We start from the raw sequence: 24,141 nt of genomic DNA on the forward strand, positions 1-24,141 counted from the left end.
CCACCAGGGAAGCCCCTCTAATTTCATTCTTTTACATGTAGATGTCCAGTTTTCCCAGCACCACTTATTGAAGAGGCTGTCTTTTCTCCATTATATATCCTTGCCTCCTTTGTCATAGATTAGTTGGCCATAGATACGTGGGTTCATCTCTGGGCTTTCTATCTTGTTCCATTGATCTATCTTTCTGTTTTGTACCAGTACCATATTGTCTTGATTACTGTAGCTTTGTACTATAGTCTGAAGTCAGAGAATCTGATTCATCCGGCTCCGTTTTTTTCCCACAAGACTGCTTTGGCTATTCGGGGTCTTTTGTGTCTCCATACAAATTTTAAGATGATTTGTTCTAGTTCCGTACAAAATGCCATTGGCAATTTGATAGGGATTGCACTGAATCTGTAGATTGCTTTGGGTAGTATAGTCATTTTCACAATATTGATTCTTCCAATCCAAGAACATGGTATATCTCTCCATCTGTTGGTATCATCTTTAATTTCTTTCATCAGTGTCTTATAGTTATCTGCATACAGGTCTTTTATCTCCCTAGGTAGGTTTATACCTAGGTATTTTATTCTCTTTGTTGCAATGGTAAATGGGAGTGTTTCCATAATTTCTCTTTCAGATTTTTCATCATGACTGTATAGGAATGCAAGAGATTTCTGTTCATTAATCTTGTATCCTGCAACTTTACCAAATTCATTGATTAGCTGTAGTAGTTTTCTGGTGGCATTTTTAGGGTTCTCTATGTATAGTATCATGTCATCTGCAAACAGTGACAGTTTTACTTCTTCTTTTCCAATTTGGATTCCTTTTATTTCTTTTTCTTCTCTGATTGCCATGGCTAGGACTTGCAAAACTATGTTGAATAATAGTGGTGAGAGTGGACATCCTTGTCTGGTTCCTGATCTTAGAGGAAATGGTTTCACTTTTTCACCATTGAGAATGATGTTTGCTGTGGGTTTGTCGTATATGGCCTTTATTATGTTGAGGTAGGTTCCCTCTATGCCCACTTTCTGGAGAGTTTTTATCAGAAATGGGTGTTGAATTTTGTCCAAAGCTTTTTCTGCATCTATTGAAATCATCATATGGTCTTTATTCTTCAATTTGTGGATATGGTATATCACATTGTTTGATTTACATATATTGAAGAATCCTTGCATCCCTGGATAAATCCCACTTGATCATGGTGTATGATCTTTTTAATGTGTTGTTGGATTCTGTTTGCTAGTATTTTGTTGAGTATTTTTGCATCTATATTCATCAGTGATATTGGTCTGTAATTTTCTTTTTTATTAGTATCTTCGTCTGGTTTTGGTATCAGGGTGATGGTGGCCTCATAGAATGAGTTTGGGAGTGTTCCTTCCTCTGCAGTTTTTTGGAAGAGTTTGAGAAGGATGGGTATTAGCTCTTCTCTAAATGTTTGATAGAATTCACCTGTGAAGCCATCTGGTCCTGGACTTTTGTTTGTTGGAACATTTTTATTCACAGTTTCAATTTCATTACTTCTGATTGGTCTCTTCATATTTTCTGTTTCTTCCTGGTTCAGTCTTGGAAGGGTATACCTTTCTAAGAATTTGTCCATTTCTTCCAGGTTGTCCATTTTATTGGCATAGAGTTGCTTGTAGTAGTCTCTTAGGATGCTTTGTATTTCTGCGGTGTCTGTTGTAACTTCTCCTTTTTCATTTCTAATTTTACTGATTTGAGTCCTCTCCCTCTTTTTCTTGATGAGTCTGGCTAATGGTTTATCAATTTTGTTTACCTTCTCAAAGAACCAGCTTTTAGTTTAATTGATCTTTGCTATTGTGTTCTTTTCTATTTCTATGTTCTTTTCTATGTGTTTCTATTTAATTTGTTTCTGCTGTGATCTTTATTATTTCTTTCCTTCTGCTAACTTTGGATTTTGTTTGTTCTTCTTTCTCTGGTTCCTTTAGGTGTAAGGTTAGATTGTTTATTTGAGATTTTTCTTGTTTCTTGAGGTAGGCTTGTATAGCTATAAACTTCCCTCAGAACTGCTTTTGCTGCATCCCATAGGTCTTGGATCGTCGTGTTTTCATTGTTATTTGTCTCCAGGTATTTTTTGATTTCCTCTTTGATTTCTTCAATGATCTCTTGGTTATTTAGTAACGTATTGTTTAGCCTCTATGTGTTTGTTTTTTTTATGTTTTTTTCCCTGTAATTCATTTCTAATCTCATAGGTCACAAAAGATGCTTGATATGATTTCAATTTCTTACATTTCCCAAGGCTTGATTTGTGACCCAAGTTGTGATCTGTCCTGGAGAATGTTCCGTGCACACTTGAGAAGAAAGTGTTATCTGCTGTTTTTGGATGGAATGCCCTATAAATATCAATTAAATCTATCTGGTGTATGGTGTCATTTAAAGCTTCTGTTTCCTTATTTATTTTCGTTTTGGGTGATCTGTCCATTGGTGTGAGTGAGGTGTTAAAGTCCCCCACTATTATTGTGCTACTGTCGATTTCCTCTTTTACAGCTGTTAGCAGTTGCCTTATGTATTGAGGTGCTCCTATGTTGGGTTCATATATATTTATAATTGTTATATCTTCTTCTTGGATTGATCCCTTGATCATTATGTAGTGTCCTTCCTTGTCTCTTGTAACATTCTTTATTTTAAAGTGTATTTTATCTGATATGAGTATTGCTATTCCAGCTTTCTTTTGATTTCCATTTGCATGGAATATCTTTTTCCATCCCCTCACTTTCAGTCTGTATGTGTCCCTAGGTCTGAAGTGGGTCTGTTGTAGACAGCACATAGATGGGTCTTGTTTTTGTATCCATTCAGCAAGCCTGTGTCTTTTGGTTGGAGCATTTCATCCATTCACGTTTAAGGTAATTATCGATATGTATGTTCCTATGACCATTTTCTAATTGTTTTGGGTTTGTTTTTGTAGGTCCTTTTCTTCTCTTGTGTTTCCCACTTAGAGAAGTTCCTTTAGCATTTGCTGTAGAGCTGGTTTGGTGGTGCTGAATTCTCTTGGCTTTTGCTTGTCTGTAAAGCTTTTGATTTCTCCATCGAATCTGAAGGAGATCCTTGCTGGTAGAGTAATCTTGGTTGTAGGTTCTTCCCTTTCATCACTTTAAGTATATCACGCCACTCCCTTCTGGCTTGTAGAGTTTCTGCTGAGAAATCAGCTGTTAACCTTATGGGAGTTCCCTTGTATATTATTTGACATTTTTCCCTTGCTGCTTTCAATAATTTTTCTTTGTCTTTAATTTTTGCCAATTTGATTACTATGTGTGTCGGTGTGTTTCTCCTTGGGTTTATCCTGCATGGGACTCTCTGCGCTTCCTGGACTTGGGTGGCTATTTCCCTTCTCATGTTAGGGAAGTTTTCGACTATAATCTCTTCAAATATTTTCTCTGGTCCTTTCTCTCTCTCTTCTCCTTCTAGGACCCTTATAATGTGAATGTTGTTGCATTTAATGTTGTCCCAGTGGTCTCTTAGGCTGTTTTCATTTCCTTTCATTCTTTTTTCTTTATTCTGTTCCACAACAGTGAATTCCACCATTCTGTCTTCCAGGTCACTTATACGTTCTTCTGCCTTAGTTATTCTGCTATTGATTCCTTCTAGTGTATTTTTCATTTCAGTTATTGTATTGTTCATCTCTGTTTGTTTGTTCTTTAATTCTTCTAGGTCTTTGTTAAACACTTGTTGCATTTTCTCGATCTTTGCCTCCATTCTTTTTCCGAGGTCCTGGATCATCTTCACTATCATTATTCTGAATTCTTTTTCTGGAAGGCTGCATATCTCCACTTCAGTTAGTTGGTTTTCTTGGGTTTTATCTTGTTCCTTCATCTGGTACATAGCTCTCTACCTTTTCATCTTGTCTGTCTTACTGTGAATGTGGTTTTTGTTCCACCGGCTACAGGATTGTAGTTTTTCTTGCTTCTTCTGTCTGCCCTCTGGTGGATGAGGCTACCTAAGAGGCTTGTGCAAGTTTCCTGATGGGAGGGACTGGTGGTTGGTAGAGCTGACTGTTGCTCTGGTGGGCAGAGCTCAGTAAAACTTTAATCCGCTTGACTGTTGATGGGTGGGGCTGGGTTTCTTCCCTGTTGGTTGTTTGGTCTGAGGCAACCCAACACTGGAGCCTACCTGGGCTCTTTTGTGGGGCTAATGGTGGACTCTGGGAGGGCTCACACCAAGGAGTACCTCCCAGAACTTCTGCTGCCAGTGTGCTTGTCCCCACGGTGAGCCACAGCCACCTCCCACCTCTGCAGGAGACCCTCCAACACTAGCAGGTAGGTCTGGTTCAGTCTCCCCAGGGTCACTGCTCCTTCCCCTGGGTCCTGATCCGCCCACTACTTTGTGTGTGCCCTCCAAGAGTGGGGTCTCTGTTTCCCCCAGTCCTGTCGACGTCCTGCAATCAAATCCCACTAGACTTCAAAGTCTGATTCTCTAGGAATTCCTCCTCCCGTTGCCGGACCCCCAGGTTGGGAAGCCTGACGTGGGGCTCAGAACCTTCACTCCAGTGGGTGGACTTCTGTGGTATTAGTGTTCTCCAGTCTGTGAGTCACCCACCCACCAGTTATGGGATTTGATTTTACTTTGATTGCACCCCTCCTACCATCTCACTGTGGCTTCTCCTTTGTCTTTGGATATGGGGTATCTTTTTTGGTGAGTTCCAGTGTCTTCCTGTCGATGATTGTCCAGTAGCTAGTTTTGATTCTGGTGTTCTCGCAAGAGGGAGTCCATTTCTTCATTCAACTATGAGTGCTTAGTATGTGCTGGAAACTATTCTGAGGCTAGGGAAACAGCAATATACAAAATGCATAAGTCCTTGCCTTGGTGGTACTTAGATTGTAGAATCCAGGGGGTTACTTTTAGTGTTATAATGTATGCCTACTTTATACCTACTTGTAAATCAAAAGATGCTTTATGAATTCAGTGGTGAATCATTCTCTAAAGTGAATGATCAGTCACATTCTTATATATGTGACCTATGAGTTTAGATGACTGACTGCTCAAGGGTTTGTCTTCATGGGCACTATAGCTGTATTCCGCCCTTGACAGAGGTGAATACTGTGCTTGGTTTCCTAGTCTGCAGCTAATGAGTAACACAGATTAGTTGGAAATGATTCAAATGAAGCTAACAATATAATTTGAAATTTGGGGGATGTTTTTGAAGGTGGGGAAAATAATGATAAGTTAAAGGAAGGATTTGTCTCAGGAATACTTAAAGAAATGATCTTCCTTTAGCATAAGAAATTTGCTACAAGATACTAATTTCTACTAATACCTTTAAAAGTTGTCCAGGCTTTAGCCATCTTTGGTTCTGGAGATCTAAAAGTAGGATTTAAATTTTAAAATATTACTGTGGGATGATTTTAAGTATAGTTTCATCAGAATGAATGCGAGCTGAAGGGAAATAAAATATGCTCTGAAGGCCACTCCCAAGCCTGGGGATACAGGATTAAACAATTTAATAGACTTCATTATGAACTAATATTCTTTATGAAGAGACACTGCTTTACCAATTGTATGACATCTATTTCCCAGTTCCTTAATATAAATTTCTGGAAACAAATGAGTTTCTTATCAACATCCAGGCAAACTCTTCCACATAGACTTTGGATATATTTTGGGTCGGGATCCAAAGCCTCTTCCTCCTCCAATGAAGCTGAATAAAGAAATGGTGGAAGGAATGGGGGGCACACAGAGTGAACAGTACCAAGAGTTCCGAAAACAGTGTTACACAGCTTTTCTCCACCTTCGAAGGTAAGTTGATATGCTTGACATAGAGAATTTTGGTAAATTCATTTCACAGAGAAAGAAAAATATTTGTTCAAATGTTTACATTCTTTAGCATCACTCTTTTTAGAATGACACAGGCAGCAGTATTTGTTAATGTACATTTGATGACTATTTTGATAAACAGTTTGATATCAAAGGAAGAAGACAGTTTCTTGCTTTCTCACTAATTATTTGACTGCTAAATCCCACCAAGTGGGAAGCTGGCGTTACACAAGAATGAAGCATTTAGCTCACTTGGAGTGATTAGTCAAATAATTTTTAGTTTTTAGCACCTTTATCAGCCTTAGTTTGGAGCATTCTGAAACAATTGAAGAAAAAACGTTACATATGATTTTGTCTCTCTTCAGCACCTCATCAGTCATTCTGCTTAAAAAAAGTGTTGATTTTTTTCTCTATCCCTTTTTCTCTAAAGCCACTGTATCTCTGCTTCCTTCATCCACATTTACTTAGGTCTGGACATCATGTATCATCAGGAAAAAGATAAATTAAAAGTCATGTTTGTTAAATTCAGGACATGGCTCTAATGATTAGTCAAAAATGATGGATCATTTTATTCTAACTCCACTTTCAACTTAGCTATGCAAAATGAATATTCTTAGTCCACCAGAAAAATCCCAGCTCAGGAGACACCTGTATGCTCTTCCAGGTGAATATGTAACCAGTAGAAGTGAGTTGCCTATGCATGTGGGCCCTGTCTTTTCTGTCTTTGTAACCTCAGTTTATAGACAGTATATGTATGTTGAATAAGAACCTTCAGTATTTGTATGAACAGTTCTGCATCACATCTGGAGTGAGGCCATGTTCCCAGGTGATATTGATATTACTGGTCCCAGGTGAATGGCTGTCCTATATTAGTGAGTTTTCATCTTTGCAGTGGCTCAGTAGGCCTTCACTGTTAACTCAGTCTCGACCGCATGTCACAAACTTTAACGTACATTTTACAAACAGCTGCATTATTATCCTTTGAGTGGTAGAGTGGCTCAGTTTTACTCTCCAGAAATGCTAAAGGAATAATGAGAAGACGGGTGCCTGGTGATGCAGAAGCACTTTCAGAGATGAAAGTTCCACTTTAATACCTAGGATTTTTAATTTAAAATAATCAGAGCCTACAGAAAGCTAGATGAAACTATGGTGATCTCAGTGAGGAGGCAGACAAGATGATATGCAATTATAACTAGAGAAATGTCCTAGGTACCCTATCTTTTTGAAAGCAGAAAGAAAACAATGTGTCTTATAAACTATCATTGATAATGGATTAGTAGCAATTCAGCAAAATGAGAAAATAGAGGCAGATTATTAGTATAGAGCCAAAAGTTAACCTTACTCACTACTAAGAAAAATCATAAAGAGATAAATCTACCTCACTTTATGTTAAGTCTTCATGAAAACTGTTTTATTTTTTTTTTTCAAAAATTTCACTGTTAAGATTAGCTAGACCCTAATATTTTGATAAACATTTATTTTTTAATGTTGTATTTTAGAATATGGTTCAGTTAGTAAAAATTTCTCTTAGGACATAAGAATTAACCAGATAGCCAAAAATTTGTTTGGAGTTAAGGATATTTGACACACTTATTATTAGAGTTTTAGGTGTGACCAACTGTGTTCTTTTCATGGTTTTTGTTGATTGCTGATCAACAAGAAATCATTGAATAAACTGTGGACCACAAACAGAGCAGTCCCTTTTGAATTAAGTTATGAATGTTAGTTGTACAGATGCCAGAACACACTATATGGTGTGATTTTCATATAACAAAATACATTGTTAAACCAATAATAAATTGGAAAATTTATTTTTTGAATACTCTTATGGCAACTCTTTAGTAATGCTAAAACATTTTAAATATTAAGTGTTCAAGGAAAACATAACTTCTCTTAATCCATGTTTATGCCAAACACCATGATAGACACTGATGACACAAAGAGGCCCTAAACTTTTCAGTAAAAATATTGAAATTTGGAATGCATTTTGCTGTAACAAGCAGAGTTCTTACATTGTCTTAGAGGATGTTTGCCTAGTCACCAAACAGCAGTGAATCTATTGATCACACTACTTTTCATCGTTAATCTCATTGTTTTCCCTTCTAGAAGTAGTACACTTGTTAAATAAATATTTTTATAGGATTCTACTCTGATATTTGTTGCATGCAAAATGGATAGATTGTAGGGGAAACAGACATCTGAAATGCTGTTAAGAACCTCACTTGTTGTAGTTAATGCTTTTTATTCTTAGTATTGAAGGTTTTTACTGAAAAATTTAGACCATCTTTGTATAACCAGCGAGTAGCATGGTGGTTGGCATAAACATGGGTATGAGAAAGAGTACATTTTCCTTGAACTCTGTACTTAACCTACTCCTTTTTAAAAATCTAATTTATATCACATCCATCCTTACATCTTTGTCTAGACTTGGTTTTGCCCACTTTTCCCACTCTATGATTTTTTTAACCTTAACCTTATATTTTCTTTTGATAATGGCTTTAAAGATTTCTGGTAACCTTTCTGTTTTTCTGGATAGCATTTGAATGACTAATATATAATTTCTGTTTTGTGTAACTGGTTCTGTCTTAAATGGAAAATGCAGGTTAATGGCAACAGATGTAAAAGATTAATACAGTTAAGGTAGTGACAGATTATCCACAAAGTAATTGGATGTTTAAGCTTATAGAATATTCCATTTTATATTTATTTACATTGTTTCCCTTTGCCATAATAACAGAAGCATGGGTGGTTATATGTATACCAGCAGATAATGGAGAAAACATTAATATTTGCCTTTTACAAAAGGAACACACATGCTTCCATAAAGGCAGACATTTTAACATAGATCCTGGCTGACCATAAGAATCACCTGGGGTTCTTTGTGGGCTAGGGGGGGACCAAAACAGTTCTGAGCCCCATCAGATTTAATTGGTCTGAGATTTGGCCCAGGCATTGGTATTTTCAAAGAAGCTTCCCAAGCGAGTTTAATGGGCAGCCAGGTATGGGATATACTCTGAAATATCCCTTTCAAAACTGAACCTTGTATTCCTCTCCCTGTGTTACCCTGTGGTAGATTCCTGAGATTCCCTTATGGCAAGGTTGGGAGAAACCCTATATAGTCAACAAAACAGAGTATGAATAATTAAGGGTTCATTGAAAGAATATCATTTTTTCGTAACATAATGTGTAGCAGTTGGTTGTATCCTACTGACACCAGTCCTTACAAGCCTTCTCAGTGGACCCTTTTCTCTATTTCCATTTCCTACATACCACAGAGCTTAGAGAAGGGCCTGGTGCCCTTTATGCTTCCTAATGCCACTTTCGAACCATTTCTTTCCTTGCCTTCTTAAAGAAGGAAAGTGTAGACACACACCGTGAAATCAGATGAATTACCTACTGCTGACCATCAACTGCCTATTTCCCTGTCATTCTCATTCATTGAAAACTTTGTCTTCTTCTTCAGGCCTGCTGCTGTGACTTCAGCATCTGCATGAATGGTCCAGCCATGACCGGACCCCTCAGGGTCGTGTCCTCCTCATGTAAAGCCAACCTTGGCCACTCCCTCTCATCAATAGTAAATTTACCCCTCCAAAATCTTGATCCCCCACTTTTCACTTACTAGCCTCCTTTCTTCCTTCAGCCTTCTCCAGTAAGTCTTCCAGTCCTTCTCTGCTATTGAAACTAATTTTATCAAAATAAACAATTACCTATACCAAATCCCGTGGCCACTTTTGCTTCCTAGAAGCTTTGACACAGTTGACCATGTCTTTGTTCCTAAAAACATTTCTTTTATTTGGTGTAACCTACTCCTCTATTTTCTTTTTGTCTTACTGGTCACTCCTGCTTCTTTGCTGATACCTTCCCTCTTCCTGACCTCTATATATTAAACTATCTAGAAGTTCCATATCACTATAAAGAGTTCTGGATCTTTTTCCCCTAAACTCTCTCCTTAAGCATTTACATCTAGACTTGTGACTTTAAATAGGATCCAAATGCTGATGATTCCAAACTATTACCACCAGCCCTATTATCTCCTCTGAAATATGTCTAACTGCCTACTTGACATCTCTACTAAGAATGTAGTAAGGATCTCAAACTCAATATGTGTCTAAAATGGAACTCTTGATTCCCTGCCCCAAATCCTGTTCTTCTTTCATTCATTTTTTTTTTTTTTTTAATTTTGATAAATAACCATAGTTCCCCATGTAGGCTAAATCCTTGGTGACATTCAGGTCCTCTGTTCTCCACTTCATTGAAGCCATCTTGAAGCAAGTGATATCCAGTCCATCTCCAAAATATAGCCTGATAATGTCCATATTATTTCTTTTCCACCTGGACATCTGTAAAATAGTTTCCCTTCCTCCATTCTTATTCCCCACAAGATAACCAGTGTGGGCTTTTACAAAATGCATATCTGAGTATGTCACTCTACTCTTTAAACTCACTTATTTCAGTAGAGTTAGAATAAAATCATACCTCCCTAAGATGACTTTTCTCCCCACCCCATCAATCTTTGACCCATTTTGCTGTTTTTTCTGTATTTTTAAAAATCTTTCGTCAGTTTATTGTGTGAGTCCCCACACTCCTCCAGAATGTAGGCTTCATGAGTGTGTAGAGACCTTGTTTGTTCAGTTCACCACTATACCCATAGTGCCTAGAACAGTGTTTAGAGTGAGTACTCAATAAATATGTGTTGGTTGAATGAATAAAATTATTATGTGAGTAGAAACGGAATAATCTGTGACATGCTTTTTATCAGTTCCCACAAGGAAATCAGTAACTTTTAAAACTATAAGTTCAAGTTGTTTAGCTATTATCGTACTTTTTTTAAAAGAGTATAATTGAGTTAGGGCCTAATTTGATTAGAAGATTATATCAAGGTAGAATTTTTTCATTATAGTGCCTGATTTTCATGGGTAATATAAAATTCAAAAATGATGAAATAGGTAATTTGAGGTTCACATGGATAGTCATTTTTGTCTACAAGTTCTATTATCATTACAGTTCAAGTATTAGTTTTTATGTACTTTTTTATACTATGGATAAGTAGATGGCTGGAATAAAGGTTCTGCATAACCTAAAGTCCTGACTTCCATCCCCTAGAGAAGACAATGCAAGGCACTTGTGTTGACACTTCTACCGAGACCAGCTAAAAACCTTCATTGCCTAAAACCAAAGCTTTCTTCACTTACATCCATCCCCAAAGTCAAACCTGGACCTCCTTTTATCACTACAGTGCTGCAGGGCCCCTCAGGGCATAACTGTCCAAGGGGAGAGTGTTCTGGAGCAGGAGGTGGGTTGTACCCAGTGTACACTTAATTATACCTTTCCCCACATGGCTGTACTTCTGGAAATGAGATTTGGAATAGTAACATTATTTCTTCTTGTTTGGAGGAAGATGAAAAGTTTGATGATTGATGAGGATAAACCTTTAGTTCCTACAGGGGCCAGCATACTCCAAAGGTGAAATTATTTAGATATCTTGCACATTTTTAGTGTAGAAGAGTACGAGCTATTTTCTCCTCTGTTTAGGGTTGCTTATATCCAGACCAGTCACTATATTTTCGAAGATGGTGGGATTAGTGCCCCTAGAGGATATTTATGAATGATGAATGAAATCACACTATTTCCCTTTGACTCATTTATCCATGACATACTGAGGTAGTCTTAAGGTAGCAGATTCTTGTCAGCATTGAGCAAAGACAGATCTTCATTGCTTAGTAATGCTAATTAATGGTATAAAGCAGATTCCCCTTAGATCCCTTCTAAAAAGAATATACTTACTAAAGAGTGGAAGAACTGTCATTATTAGATGGTTACTCCAAAAATGTGTTCCCTAGTGGGGGACCTAGAAATGTCATTATATCAAGACCCTAGAATAAGATATGTTTTCAAGGCTTGCTTTTCATTGAGACAGCTGGTGAATAAGCTCACATTCTATTTTCCATAGGAGTAATAGTAATCATTATAAAGCACTCCTTCTAGGAGTGCTCTTAATATGAGAAAGAATGGCAAAATTCTAACACATTGCTATTTATTTTTCTTTCCCACTCTTCTTTAGGTATTCTAATCTTATTTTGAATTTGTTTTCCTTGATGGTGGATGCAAACATTCCAGATATTGCTCTTGAACCAGATAAGACTGTGAAAAAGGTAATTTTTATACATCCTCAGATATCATAGTCTACTTTTCATATGTAAAAATATTAGGGTTTTAACAACCCATTTCCCCTTGTCCCAACCCCTAGACTCTTAAGTAACATGAATTAAGAAAGAGACCTTGTGTATATTTTTATTTCGCATTCCAGAATATGACAGCCTCTCAAGTCCTCTGCAACACGTTTTATCCCCTTGCCTGTTTGTACCCACAGTCACATGAATAGGTCACTACACCAAGAGAAGAAGCTTACTATCACAGCCCTTGCTCTTTGTCCTGAAAGTTTAGCTTCTCTTTAATATTTCTACTGGGATACCTGATTCCTGGTACTCCCAGACTAAGCCTGCTAAGAATCAGAAACAAAATATTGTAATAGTATGTAGAAGCAGAAGCAAACAGCCATTCTTTATCCTTCCCATTCATACCCTTGCTTACAGGGGTTTCTTACTGTGTCAGGAGAATAGAGACCTGCCTTAACTTAACCTGCAAAGAGAAGAATGAAGGAAAGCCATCACGTAGATGAGCAGTTATTCAGAACTATCTTACCCTGAGTTGCAGCAGGAGATGGGAGGAAGGGTAACAGAAGATTTTATTCAAATTAATTTCTGACTCTCTGATTCATTGAGAGGGATGTATGTAGTATACTTTATTTATCCAAAGATAACATAAAATGATCTTAAATATCAGTGTGGTTATTAATACTGAACTTCAAAGTTAGTGTAGTTTTTTAACTTACAGAAGTATAAAATTACTAAAATTATAACAGTCTCATAGATCGAATTGCCCTGGTGGTTGAAATTAATAATTGGCACCAAAAGCCCTAAGTTCTGATGTAATTGACTCTGAGCATTATTAGAAAGATACCTCTGTGGTTTAAACATTGTCTTGGTCCGTTGGGGCTGCTATATATAACAAAATACAAGAGACTGCGTGGCTTGTAAATAACAAATTTATTTCTCATGCTTCTGGAGGCTAGAAGTACTAGATCAGGGTGCCAGAATGGTCAACTTAAGGCCCTTTTTGGGTCGAAAACTTGTTGTATCTTCATAGGGTGGAAGGCACTAGGAAGCTCTGTGGGATCTCTTTTATAAGAGCACTAGTCCCATTCATGAGGGTTCCACCCTCATGACCTAAACACCTCCCAAAAGGTCCACCTCCTAATACTATCACATTGGGCATTAGTATTTCAACATGGATTTGGGGGATACAAAAATATTTACATCATTGCAAACATGAATGAAGCTAATCTGTTTTACCTAATTTTATGAGTCTTTGGCAAGCCATGAGAGGGATTTTAATGTAAATATTTTATTGCTTAACCATTTAAGGAAATTATATTCTTATTAGGATTTCATTTATTATTATCCAGGAAGCACTGTTTCAGCACCCTCCACCCCCAAACTAGGCAATGGACTACTTATCACACTAGGTTTTGGCCTGGGTTATTTTTTGTCAATTTAAGCTCATCCATCAAGAAACATAATTGGTTGATGAAAGTTTTCTTAGCTAAAGTTGATGACTGCACCAGATTTCAAATGTTGTTGCTTTTTTTTTTTTTTTTTTGCATTGCTGTTTTCAAGATCTGTTTTTGCTGTTTATTTTAAACCCATTTATCTCTGTCATATGTTCACTCTTGCCTGACTTCACTTGTGTTCAGAAGTCATTTATGAAAGTTCTAACAGTATTTGTCAAACAGAGTCTCCCAGTTTCTTCTGCCAGTTAAGTTATATAGTTCTTGTCCTTATTAGATCTTTTGTTTCAACTTTTGCTTCTCTTTTAGAGAATCATGATTTTACTGTTTAATTTGTTACCAGCTGTCTTTATGGCATCATCTTTTAACACATGAAGCAATTCATTTTATGGGGAAGAAAAGCATGTGCCTTAGTCATTTTTCTTTACACTATTTATTCCCTAGCTGTTTATTCTAGTTTCAATTAAGTGAACCTTGAACAAAAAGTATTTTACCGTATTTTTCCCCAAAAAGGTATGCCATAAAGATTTATTTGCTTTCTACTGTTTTATCAGGAATGTGAAGTAACCAGTTGCAACATAAACTTGACTTTAAAGTCATAATAATATTGGAAAGTGATGCTGCAATAGACTAAAATTTATGTTTCGTATTGGTTGGCTTTTTTAAGAAGTAGAAATAGGTTTTTATACTTTGTGAAATAACATTTGCTGGCATTACCTTGAAGTCTTACTACCTAGAAATTTTTTTGCATTGACCTCATGAATGAAAGCCAGCTAAAGAAACAGAGTAGCACATTTGAGGCTGAAGTCTTCAGAGAAGTACAGATTATTCAAATTATTTAATCATAACAAAGTTCAACAATATTTTCCTTTTTTCTTAACATATTTTAGTACATATATATCAATTTCTTTTTATTTTTTTTTAAACTGTCTACTCGCTTTACGGTGCTTCACAGATAATTGCGTTTCTTACAAATTTTGAAGGTTATAGCAACCCTGTGTTGAGCAAGTCTGTTGGTGCCATTTTTCCAACAACATTTGCTCACTTTGTGTCTCTGCATCACATTTTGGAAATTCTCACAATATTTTAAACAAAGGGTATCTTATCTACCTTTGAAAGACAGTGCAGAGGCTGAGATTTACAAGTTTGTATCCTTTTGCTTAAAGGCACTCTCCAGATTGTTTTGAGTGCAGTCTTACTAATGAGGTGTGGAAGGAGAGGGTTTGAAGCTGGTAGGGATAGCCAAGAAGTCGGGAGAAATTCTGGAAAGGTGAAAATCACAGAGGTGACTTAGGGGACAATAACAAGTAGCCTAACATAAGTCAGTATATATGAAAACAAATCAACCATTTATATGCTGTTAACCTTCTTTGTTATAAAAGAGAATGTCTTCATACTTGGCAAATAACATTTTCTTTATATGCTAAATACATATCTTCTGTTTGTAATTTAAGTACTTATGTAAGTATGCAAGTTTTGATAAATTGGGTTAAAGTTTTATTTTGATTCTCCTGCCCTACAGTTTTTTGACGTTCTTAAAAAATAGTACCAAAATTGTCAGACATGACCTAAGTAGAAATCAAGGAATATAATGGATTAAACTCTTTAACTGGGATCCAGAAATGGGAGAGAGAGTTGATTGAAGGTATACTTTTAGATCTTCCTCCGCCAAATTGTCCTTCACTTATTATATTAACCTCTCTTTTACCTCCTCTATCCTGAGGCTGCAGGGCTGTCAGATCAACTGGTATACTTCCAGTGCAGTGAAGGGAAAAGAGCACTGAGCAGGGCCATGGGTTGTCGTACTGTCTGCCCTTTCTTCTTCCTGGTTTTATAGTAGTTAAACTCTATACTTAAAAGGAAATATTAAATGTGGACCACTTTTTATCCACTTGGAAATCCCATTTTCTCCTAGCCTGCCTTTTCGGAAATATACATGGGTCATTTATAAGAGGAGAAAGGAGTTAGTACAATGGTTAGTGCAGTAGCGTGCAGTTGTCCGGAAGTGCAAGCCACTTATCATCAGTTAAAGGTCCCTGGATTGGCTTCATAAATTCTGTGTCTCGGTTTCTACATCTTATAGATGGAAATATTATCTACCTCAGAGCCATCTGAGAGTTGAGTGAGATACTGCATGTAAAGTACTTTGCACAGTGTTTAGCACAAAGTAGTCATTCAGTAACACTGGCTTTTGTGTTTTAGGGAACTATTCTGATATATATCTCTACTAAGTTTTCTAGTACTTATTGCTATTGAGAATCAACTCAATATGCCAGTTGAAGTAGTTCTTTGCAGAAGTACAGGGAACTCCTATAGGAAAGGGGACATTTTAGAAGATCTAGTTTAGTTTATTTTGCCAGCAGTTGACATAGTTCCTGTTCTTGTATAGGCAGAGAAGGTGAGGGAGAATAGTAATATAAGCTTGCTTACCTTGCTATATCCATTTCATAAAGTGAAGGAGATTGTTAATAATTATTATGTCACAATTTAAATCTTATAATTCTAGCTTTGAAATGCAAATACTAAAGCACACCTTTGAGTTAAAAGAACAATTTTTGTCTGTTTTTAAATTTGCAGGGTCTAACAGAATTATATTTTCTATTCACTTTGTTAATTTTTTTCTGCAGAAATATTCACAACCAACAAAGATAGGGTGATATAAAGAGCATATAGCAAAAAGTAAAGTTCCACATTCAAGAGAATAGTATTCAGAACTCCTTACCCTGCTTACTCCTTATCCTTATGAATCATTTCTTTGGCATAGAAATAGTTCATTGTAATAATATCTATATCTGTTTGTTCTTGTCTTTTCGAAATGTGTGTTTTTCTTTATTCAAAAGCTAATAGACTGTGACCTTGTAGGTTCAGGATAAATTTCGTCTAGACCTGTCTGATGAAGAGGCAGTGCACTACATGCAGAGTCTGATTGATGAAAGTGTCCATGCTCTGTTTGCCGCGGTGGTAGAGCAGATTCACAAGTTCGCCCAGGTAAGTTCTCTGAGGGCAGCGTGTTCATCTCAGCTTCTCCGTGTACTACCCTAGAATCCTCACAGAACCATACCTTTCCCTGCCAATGACATCTTTTCTGCTTTTTTTGTCAAGCCTTCTTGACATCTCACCAACCTTCCGATGTGAACGTGTTTGATGCACTAGTAACATGCACTAAAACATCCCACTGAAATGTTCTTAGTAACTAAATTGTGGAGTGTCAGCATAGGTTTATCTGTCCTTTGTAGTCAGTGGTGACTATAAACCCTTCTTGAGAATAATCTTGGGTCTAGCAGAGGCCTTGACAAGTGAGACTTGGACACTTGTTGGGTTTTGGTAAACGGTGAAGTGCTAGGAAAGGAGCTTAGAAACTGAGAAAAGCAATGCGTAGCACATACAGGTCTATCTGTAGACTTTTGGTTAGCAGACTCTTTCCTATAAATGTTTGAGGGAAGACTTTTTGATGATAAACCTCAGATTTAAAAACTGTTTTAGTTTTGAACTTCATAATGAGGTTGATGCTGGAAGTGATCAGCAAACAGAAAAATTAGGCCGCTTTCCTCTGCCACATCCTCTCACGCCTCTCCTTGTAAACTCCTTCCTGACTTTACACATTCAGTTAATAATAATTTTACATATAACCCGAGCCCAAAGCTTGTCTGTTTTAACTTCTCCCTCACTCAGTATACAGAATGTCACCAAGCCTTGTGAGTTTCTTTAAGCATTTTTTTAATCATCGTTTTCTGTCATTTTCCCATTATGGACATTTTAACCCAGTTGTTTTTCACTTTTTTTTTCACTTGGGTAACTAAAATCCTTCATAACTGTTCTCTCTGTTTTAGTATTTTTTTTCTCTCAGCATTCTTTATTCTGCTAAATATTTCAATTAGGTATATCTTCACAAAATACTGTTTTACACTGGGTTTTTTTTTTTGTTTTTTTTTTTTTTAATTTAAATGTGAAAAGTGTTTCCCTAGTGCCTAAAAGTGACATCCCATCTCTAGGAACTCAAGGCCTTCCAGACTGTTGTGTTCTAAACTTCTTTCTAAGCTATTCCCCTAATACTCTCTTTCTCTCAATATTTTTATTCTCTTCCATTTCTCTGGCTACTTTGCTGTTCTATTTCTTCAGCCCAGAATATCCGTCTTCTTAATAATGAATCACCTTTACAGGTGATTACTCCTGCTTGCTAAAATCCAATCTGTCCTTCCAAGATCTATTCTTAATGCCACTCTGATTCATCTTCCTCTGAATATTAATTTGTACTTTTATTATGTGTTGCACTTATATTTTGTTTTCTATTATAGATATTTGGATACTTACCTTATAACTCCTAAAATGCAAACTTCTTAAAGGATGGGATGTGTATCAGTGACCCAGAAACACAGTGCCTTTAAACACTTAAGAAATATCTAATGAGCATAAGGGATTTTTCTTCCTGTAAATGTTACCTGATACTCTTTCTTTCTCTGAACAAAACATGTTTCTTCTCTCTGAACACCAATCTGAGTCATATTTTATTATAAGTGCCAACTCAAGGTTTGCTTCACATGTCATTAATCATAATCACTTCTCGAGAGAGTAAACTGTGACTCAGATGGTAAGTAAGTGACTTGTCAGAGCCACTGAGCTAGCTAATGGCAGATCTGGATCAGCATATAGCACAGCAGAATATTTTAGAGCTGTAAGGGAAAAAGGCCCAGAGAGATATAATGACTTAGCCAACTTCATGTTTCTAACAAGGGACAGAATCAAGGCTTGAACCCAGATCTTTTGACCCCCCCATATCCAACCAATGATAATCTAGATTACTTTGTAGCTTACCGAACTCGGGTCTTTTTTATCAGAATCCCATATTCTTTTTTATTTTCTACTGAGGTATAGTTGATTTACAATGTTATATAAGTTTCAGGTGTACAACATAGTGATTAACAAGACTCCCATATTCTTTATCCCAAGAAGTTAACCTGAAATACTCATGCTTTTAGGTTTCTTTAAATATGTCATCTATGCTCATACTATTGTACAACTAAAACAATATCAACATAAGAGTAACATAAGAATATTAAATTTAATTGGAACTCGCTTAGGCATTGAAGGGTACCAGAGATACTAAATGAGGTCTTAATTTCACATAAGTCTTTTCAAATTATAAAATTATAGATGCATACTTGTTTCTTAACTAATCTCTGAGGAAGTTTATTTTCCCTTTGAAATTCACATTCCTAAATATACATTTTGTAAATATTGATACTAATAAATCACATGCACACTCAAATCTTGATGATCAACATCTGTTTTTTGTCACTCATAGCATTTATTATAAGGATGCATTTTGCTAATTGAGTTATGCTAATTTTAGTGCATTCCTGTTAATCACTATGGATTATAGAACCCAGTTTTTTAAAAATGGAGGTAGACAGATACATGTTAACAAAAGTTCTTTCTACATAAAAGAAGTATTCTTAAAAATGACCAAAAAATTGCCAGATACAACTATTATGTTGAAATGCTGAAAAGGCTTATTTTATTCCATCACGCCATTTGCTAGGAAGGGTAGTGATTAAACGTTGCAATATTTGTTGCCTAGCAACACCCACCTATTACTGGGAGAAATTTTCCAATGAAAAACACTTTTATTTGGGTCATTGTCTTTGAAATTGCATCATCAGAACTCTTCTTCCCAGCAGAAAGGTGGAGGTCACTTAGTTTGGATCACTTCCTGCTCTAAAACTATGCCTTTCAATGGAAATCTCTCGCATTGCAGCCCATTTCTTTCCAGTTTCTGCTTTTTCCTGTCTGTCTTCACTGATTGATGGTAGAAGTCTGGAGAAAGGGGATGTGATTTTCATTAATCTTAATACATATTAAATCTAATTAAATGAATCTTTATAGATTAGGGTTAGAAATATATTTTTTTGCACACTAAATGTTAAAAAGTAAGAACAGATTGCATTCAGAAATTTTACCTAAGTCCCAGCTCAGGATACTAAGAACAAAGATCACTGCCATCCATCTGGCAAGGACCCTTCCTTAGCCCTGGATGTTCAAGGAGGAAGAGCACAGGTCCGGGTGGAGGGTCACATGAATGTGCAGTTCCATCTGTGCACCTTTAACTTAAGAGAAGCCAGCTATAGACACACACTCTTACACTTGAGGGGGTTAAAAAAAATAACAGTGAAAGGAGGAAAACAGTGTGTTCCTTACGCCTGACATTTCCCATGTGTCTAGTAAATGTGTCAGGGACTCCCTCCGAAGTGTTTTCAGATCCCACGTTCCTCCCATAACATAACTTCTTACAATGCTGAATGTCATTCCAATATTGAGGGTTCTCATTATTTTTGTACAACATGGCCTCTCAGTACAAGCCATCTGCCCCATCTGTTGTTCAAACAAAGAAATAGGTTTTTTGCATCAGTGCTGAGGGGAAAGCTTCCTATTTTGGACTCTTTGAGAAATGACTCTGGTATGTTGCCTTCTGAAGGGCTTTTCTTGAGTAATTTTGTTTATTTATATTCCGTTTTACCTTTATGTACTGATCTTAGTTCTTAAACCCAGTGTAGGATGTTTCCACTGTAACTGTTCTACTCTCATCTACTTTAAGAAGGCATGGATGCAAAAGATGCCCTAAGGAGAAGAGACTAGAGCATCATTTCTGATTTTACATTATTTGGACCTTATTTTACCATTAGGAATAAAGAACAGCAATGTAAAATATTTCATTGATCAAAACATAAAGTATTGAATTCTGTGACCAAATAGAAATTCTTCCGTTCTAAAACAAAGTGTTTTTTAATTTAGTAAATATTTTTCTAAACAGTCAGATGATTCCCATACACGTGGCTTAAATAAATAACACCAGTATATCATACAAACTATTTTGTATCATTTTGTGTCCCACATCTAGCCCCAATATATTTGAGTTATCCTATAAGGAATAAGAAGAACAACAACAAAGAAACCATAATAGTAGCAATAATAACAGCCTACTGAACATTTAAATGTGCCAGGAATTATGTAAACTTTTTTCTCTTCAATACTTCCTTTAATCCTCACACCTGTGGAGTAAGTGTATCACTAGGCTTGTTTACAGATGAGAAAGCTGAGGCTTAGATAGGTTAAATAACTTGCCCAAGGTCTCAAGGTTAATAGGTGAAAAAGTCCAGATTCAAACTCAAACCCTGGATTGTAGAAATAGACAGTAGTTTCTAAATAATGTTTTTCTCAGTTTACATCTATGTCTTAATTTATTAGATATGAATAGATTATGTGGTGAGTGGTGAGTTTTAAAAATAGACTTGTAAATTTAAAAAATGATCTTTTAATTTTCTCTCTTTAATCTTTCATCTGAGCATCAAAAGAAAAAAAAAAAACAAAAACAAAAACCAGCCCTGCAGACAGCCAATAGTGTATGACATAAAAAGGAGTTATTGGGAACAGTTAATCCCTGATAAATATGATAAATATGGGATATCACTTATCTTGTACGTTGGCCAAAACCCAGTCTTGAATTTTATCAACTCACATGTGCTCTCTTGTTGCACTGCAGTCAGTACTGCTGCACAACTACGTTAAAACCTATGATGTTATATACTGTAATATAGGCACTTGCTACATTACAAATGTTTTAAGGTTTTAAGATTAGTTATCATAATAGCAGCACTCAGCAGAATGCTCCATAACTTTCAGCTAAAATTCCCTACAGTTTATTTTTCATCAGTACAAATTTAATTTCCTTATCTTTTCTAAGGAAAGTTTTCAGACACTTGAATGCACTCCATGTTAAGATTTGCCTGTTTGGTTCATTATCAGCTTTAGTAAGTTTATTTGTAATACTAACTATTGTTTTCCCTCCCCTCTGTTATATCGAACTTTTATGTAAATTCTTCAAATGTGAAGGGAGTGGAATATTTTGGAACTGGCTCTACTACATAGTGTTACTAATATTTTCCCCCATAGGTACAGACACTTTGAAATATTTATGAAATCTGTTAGAGACCATCTGTTTAGTAGCAGCATTTTTCTCGCTTACAAACATACATATACACAGGTGTGGATACATAGGTGTGGTTTTTCATTGTTTCCAGGGTATTTAGACTTCCTAGCATGTCAGTGAGGAACTTTCACAGTTTGCCTTTAATCTGTATTTTCAACTTTCATCTTCTACCAGCCTTCTAAAAGAACCTTCTTTGTAGCCCTGATGAGCTACGCTGTGACACTTCCTATACCCAATATCTACTTCCCCAAGTAGTACACCTTTTTCTTTGCCTGGAATGAGTTCCCCACCCATTTGTCTAACTTTCAGGTGTGTGCAAGGGAGGGGTTGGGGGTAAGGGTAAATAACTGTTTCTTTATATAAGCATTTTGTCTTAAAGTAACTTGGGGTTTCCCACAGAAGCTGAACTGTTCCTGGTACATAGTAGGCACCAAATAAATGTATGTGATTTTATGTAAGTGCCAAGGACCATTTGAGACGTTTATTTTCTCTGATACTACCTTTAAGAAAATACTTAAATAGCTTCTTAAATTATAAATTACATTCCTTTTATTAGCATTAAAAATAAGTCTTACCATATTCTTTCTAGAATTGCCACTTTAAATTTTATAGATTAAAGTCAGCATGTTTCATATTTGTACGCATATACACTCATGTGCACATACATACACAAACCCATTTGTCAGCACGGTTCTTTTTCCTTCCCGTTTTCTTTCAGAGTAATAATGAGGTGAAGTTCATAGAAACAAAGTTTTGTGACACATAAAAAGCATTCTTAATTCCTCCAAGATAAGCCAGCATATATTTGACTGAATCAGAGGGCACATGAGGTGTGGATGACTCACCCAAACAAAATGCCCAGAGATGTTCTTACTGAGAGAGTGGGTGATTGTACATGTTAAAGACAACAACCTTTAACTGTTGCACATTACTTTGAGATAACTGTGAGGGTGCCTAGCACAAAATAGGTGCTAAAAATGTTGATATCTTTTATTTTAACTTGATATTTTAATATTGAGCACTATTAATGTATTGGCCCCAAAACAACTCTTGACTGGGCCTTTCTTATTCTTTCAGGACTGCTTCCTTTGATTTTTTTTTCCAGACCATTTCTGTACTCTGTATTGTGCATTGGCTGCACTCTGTGGAATAAATTATACGTTTTCACAGTCTCTAAAAATGTCACACCAAGAACTAAGCCCACTACTCAAAATAGTAATCATCTATCACTGCAGAATTCAGTGGAATTTTTGCCTTCCTAGTGCTAGATTTGTCTGCCATGTAATAATGAGATCATCTTGAGCTTACAGTTAGCAAACATTCCCTCCCCCAAATATTTGCTCATATAAACTGATTCTTAAGCTAAGTCTTAGGAATCCTGTACATTGTAGTTAATTGAAATCCTCTTCATGGCATGTAGTAAAGTAATAATTTCACCTTTTTTTTTAAATAGAAGACTTTTTTTAAAAAAATTAAGGACTGGAATTTCCTGCGGGTGTTTTGGTTTTTTTTTTTTTTTCTATTAAAGAATTATATGTCTCTTTCTAAGCAGTTTTTAGAACTATAAACTTGTTTCTCTTTCTTTGTGAACAGTGAAGCTAATTATTTTCTGTTTCTTTTTTTTTAATTTTTGTAGTACTGGAGAAAATGAAATTGGTTTGGCCCATCAAGATGCTTGTCTCTGTAAGAAAACTACTTTAGAAACAACATGTGTATAATGAAGACTTCAGGCTAACGAGAAAGGAAGAAAATATTTAGTCTTCAAGATACCATATATCCTAAATGTTACAGGCATCCTAAATGCCTGAATTCTGTTTCCTTGGTTGTTGTTGCTTAAATATGGTCCCGAAGGGTTTGTTCTGAAATACTGTATATATTTATTTTCAAATGTACACATTGTTAATAAGCTAAGAAGTAAGAATTTTGTTCCAGAGCCACGTACATATTATGAGAGCTCTGAAGGAATTTCATGTTGAAATAGTAAAACATTTTAGTCTTCAAGTTTGAAAGTCCATTTTTTTCTTCATCTCTTCACATCAGATGAGCAGTTATATGAATCTGGATTGTCTTAGTTTTGGTTGTTTGTTTGTCTCTCCCTCCCTTGTTCCCTTTCTCTCTTCTTCCTTCTCCTCTCCCTCTACATTTTTTATTTTTTAATTTTTTGGCCTAATCTATAACACTTAAAGTTTTACACGTTATGGCCTATTCATTTATACGTTGAGAATTGTATGTATTTCAAATAAGATAGTAATTTTTTCTTACAAATACTGTTTTTTGTTTTTTTAATTTTTTGTGGTTCATATTTCTCTTAGGCTTTAAGTACATAAAGCAGGTTATAAAAATGTAGCTATCTGAATAATTGACCAAAAGATAATATGGCAGCAGCTTTTCATATTGAGCCTAAAATATTTTTACGTGTAAGCATACATTGTCTTTCTACAATAAATATTTTTGTAATGAAAACTTAGTTTTCAAGAGCTTTTAAAAATAGCTCCCCTAAACCTGTTAATGTAATATATCCTTTCTGATTAAAGCAAAGTAATTTTTGGTCTTGTAAGACTAGAAGTCCTACTAATCCATCTAGCTTTTTTGCCTCATGGAACTTTAGGGAAAAAGAACAAACACAAACTAGAAGAGCAACACAGTAATAATCTTCGCAAATTAATGTGTTGCAAAGTCATGTGATTTTGTTTTGGAAGATAAATAATATCTCATTCTTTTGGTGCTGAATAAATATTTAACATCAAATGACAGAAAAGATTAAGAAGGTTAAATTTAGGCA

At 35.9% G+C, this 24,141-nt stretch overlaps 1 protein-coding gene across 6 annotated transcripts in view; it reads left to right on the top strand.

The window, feature by feature from the left end:
- Positions 1–23,360, top strand: part of PIK3C3 (phosphatidylinositol 3-kinase catalytic subunit type 3) — a 167,927-nt gene extending 144,567 nt beyond the window's left edge. For 2 of the 6 annotated variants that reach the window (XM_059894393.1, XM_059894394.1), the window contains 4 exons: positions 5,562–5,730; positions 11,810–11,900; positions 16,238–16,363; positions 22,996–23,360. In XM_059894393.1, coding sequence (XP_059750376.1) covers positions 5,562–5,730; positions 11,810–11,900; positions 16,238–16,363; positions 22,996–23,010 — 401 coding nt within the window. In that variant the 3' untranslated portion in view covers positions 23,011–23,360. Of the gene's footprint in view, positions 1–5,561; positions 5,731–9,211; positions 9,360–11,809; positions 11,901–16,237; positions 16,364–22,995 lie in introns of those variants that run through there. The other 4 variants (XR_009497258.1, XM_059894395.1, XR_009497257.1 and 1 more) reach the window with 4 other exon arrangements.
- Positions 23,361–24,141: the final 781 nt, after the last annotated feature.

This window comes from Balaenoptera ricei, chromosome 14, assembly GCF_028023285.1.
Source record: "Balaenoptera ricei isolate mBalRic1 chromosome 14, mBalRic1.hap2, whole genome shotgun sequence".
Taxonomy (NCBI): domain Eukaryota; kingdom Metazoa; phylum Chordata; class Mammalia; order Artiodactyla; family Balaenopteridae; genus Balaenoptera; species Balaenoptera ricei.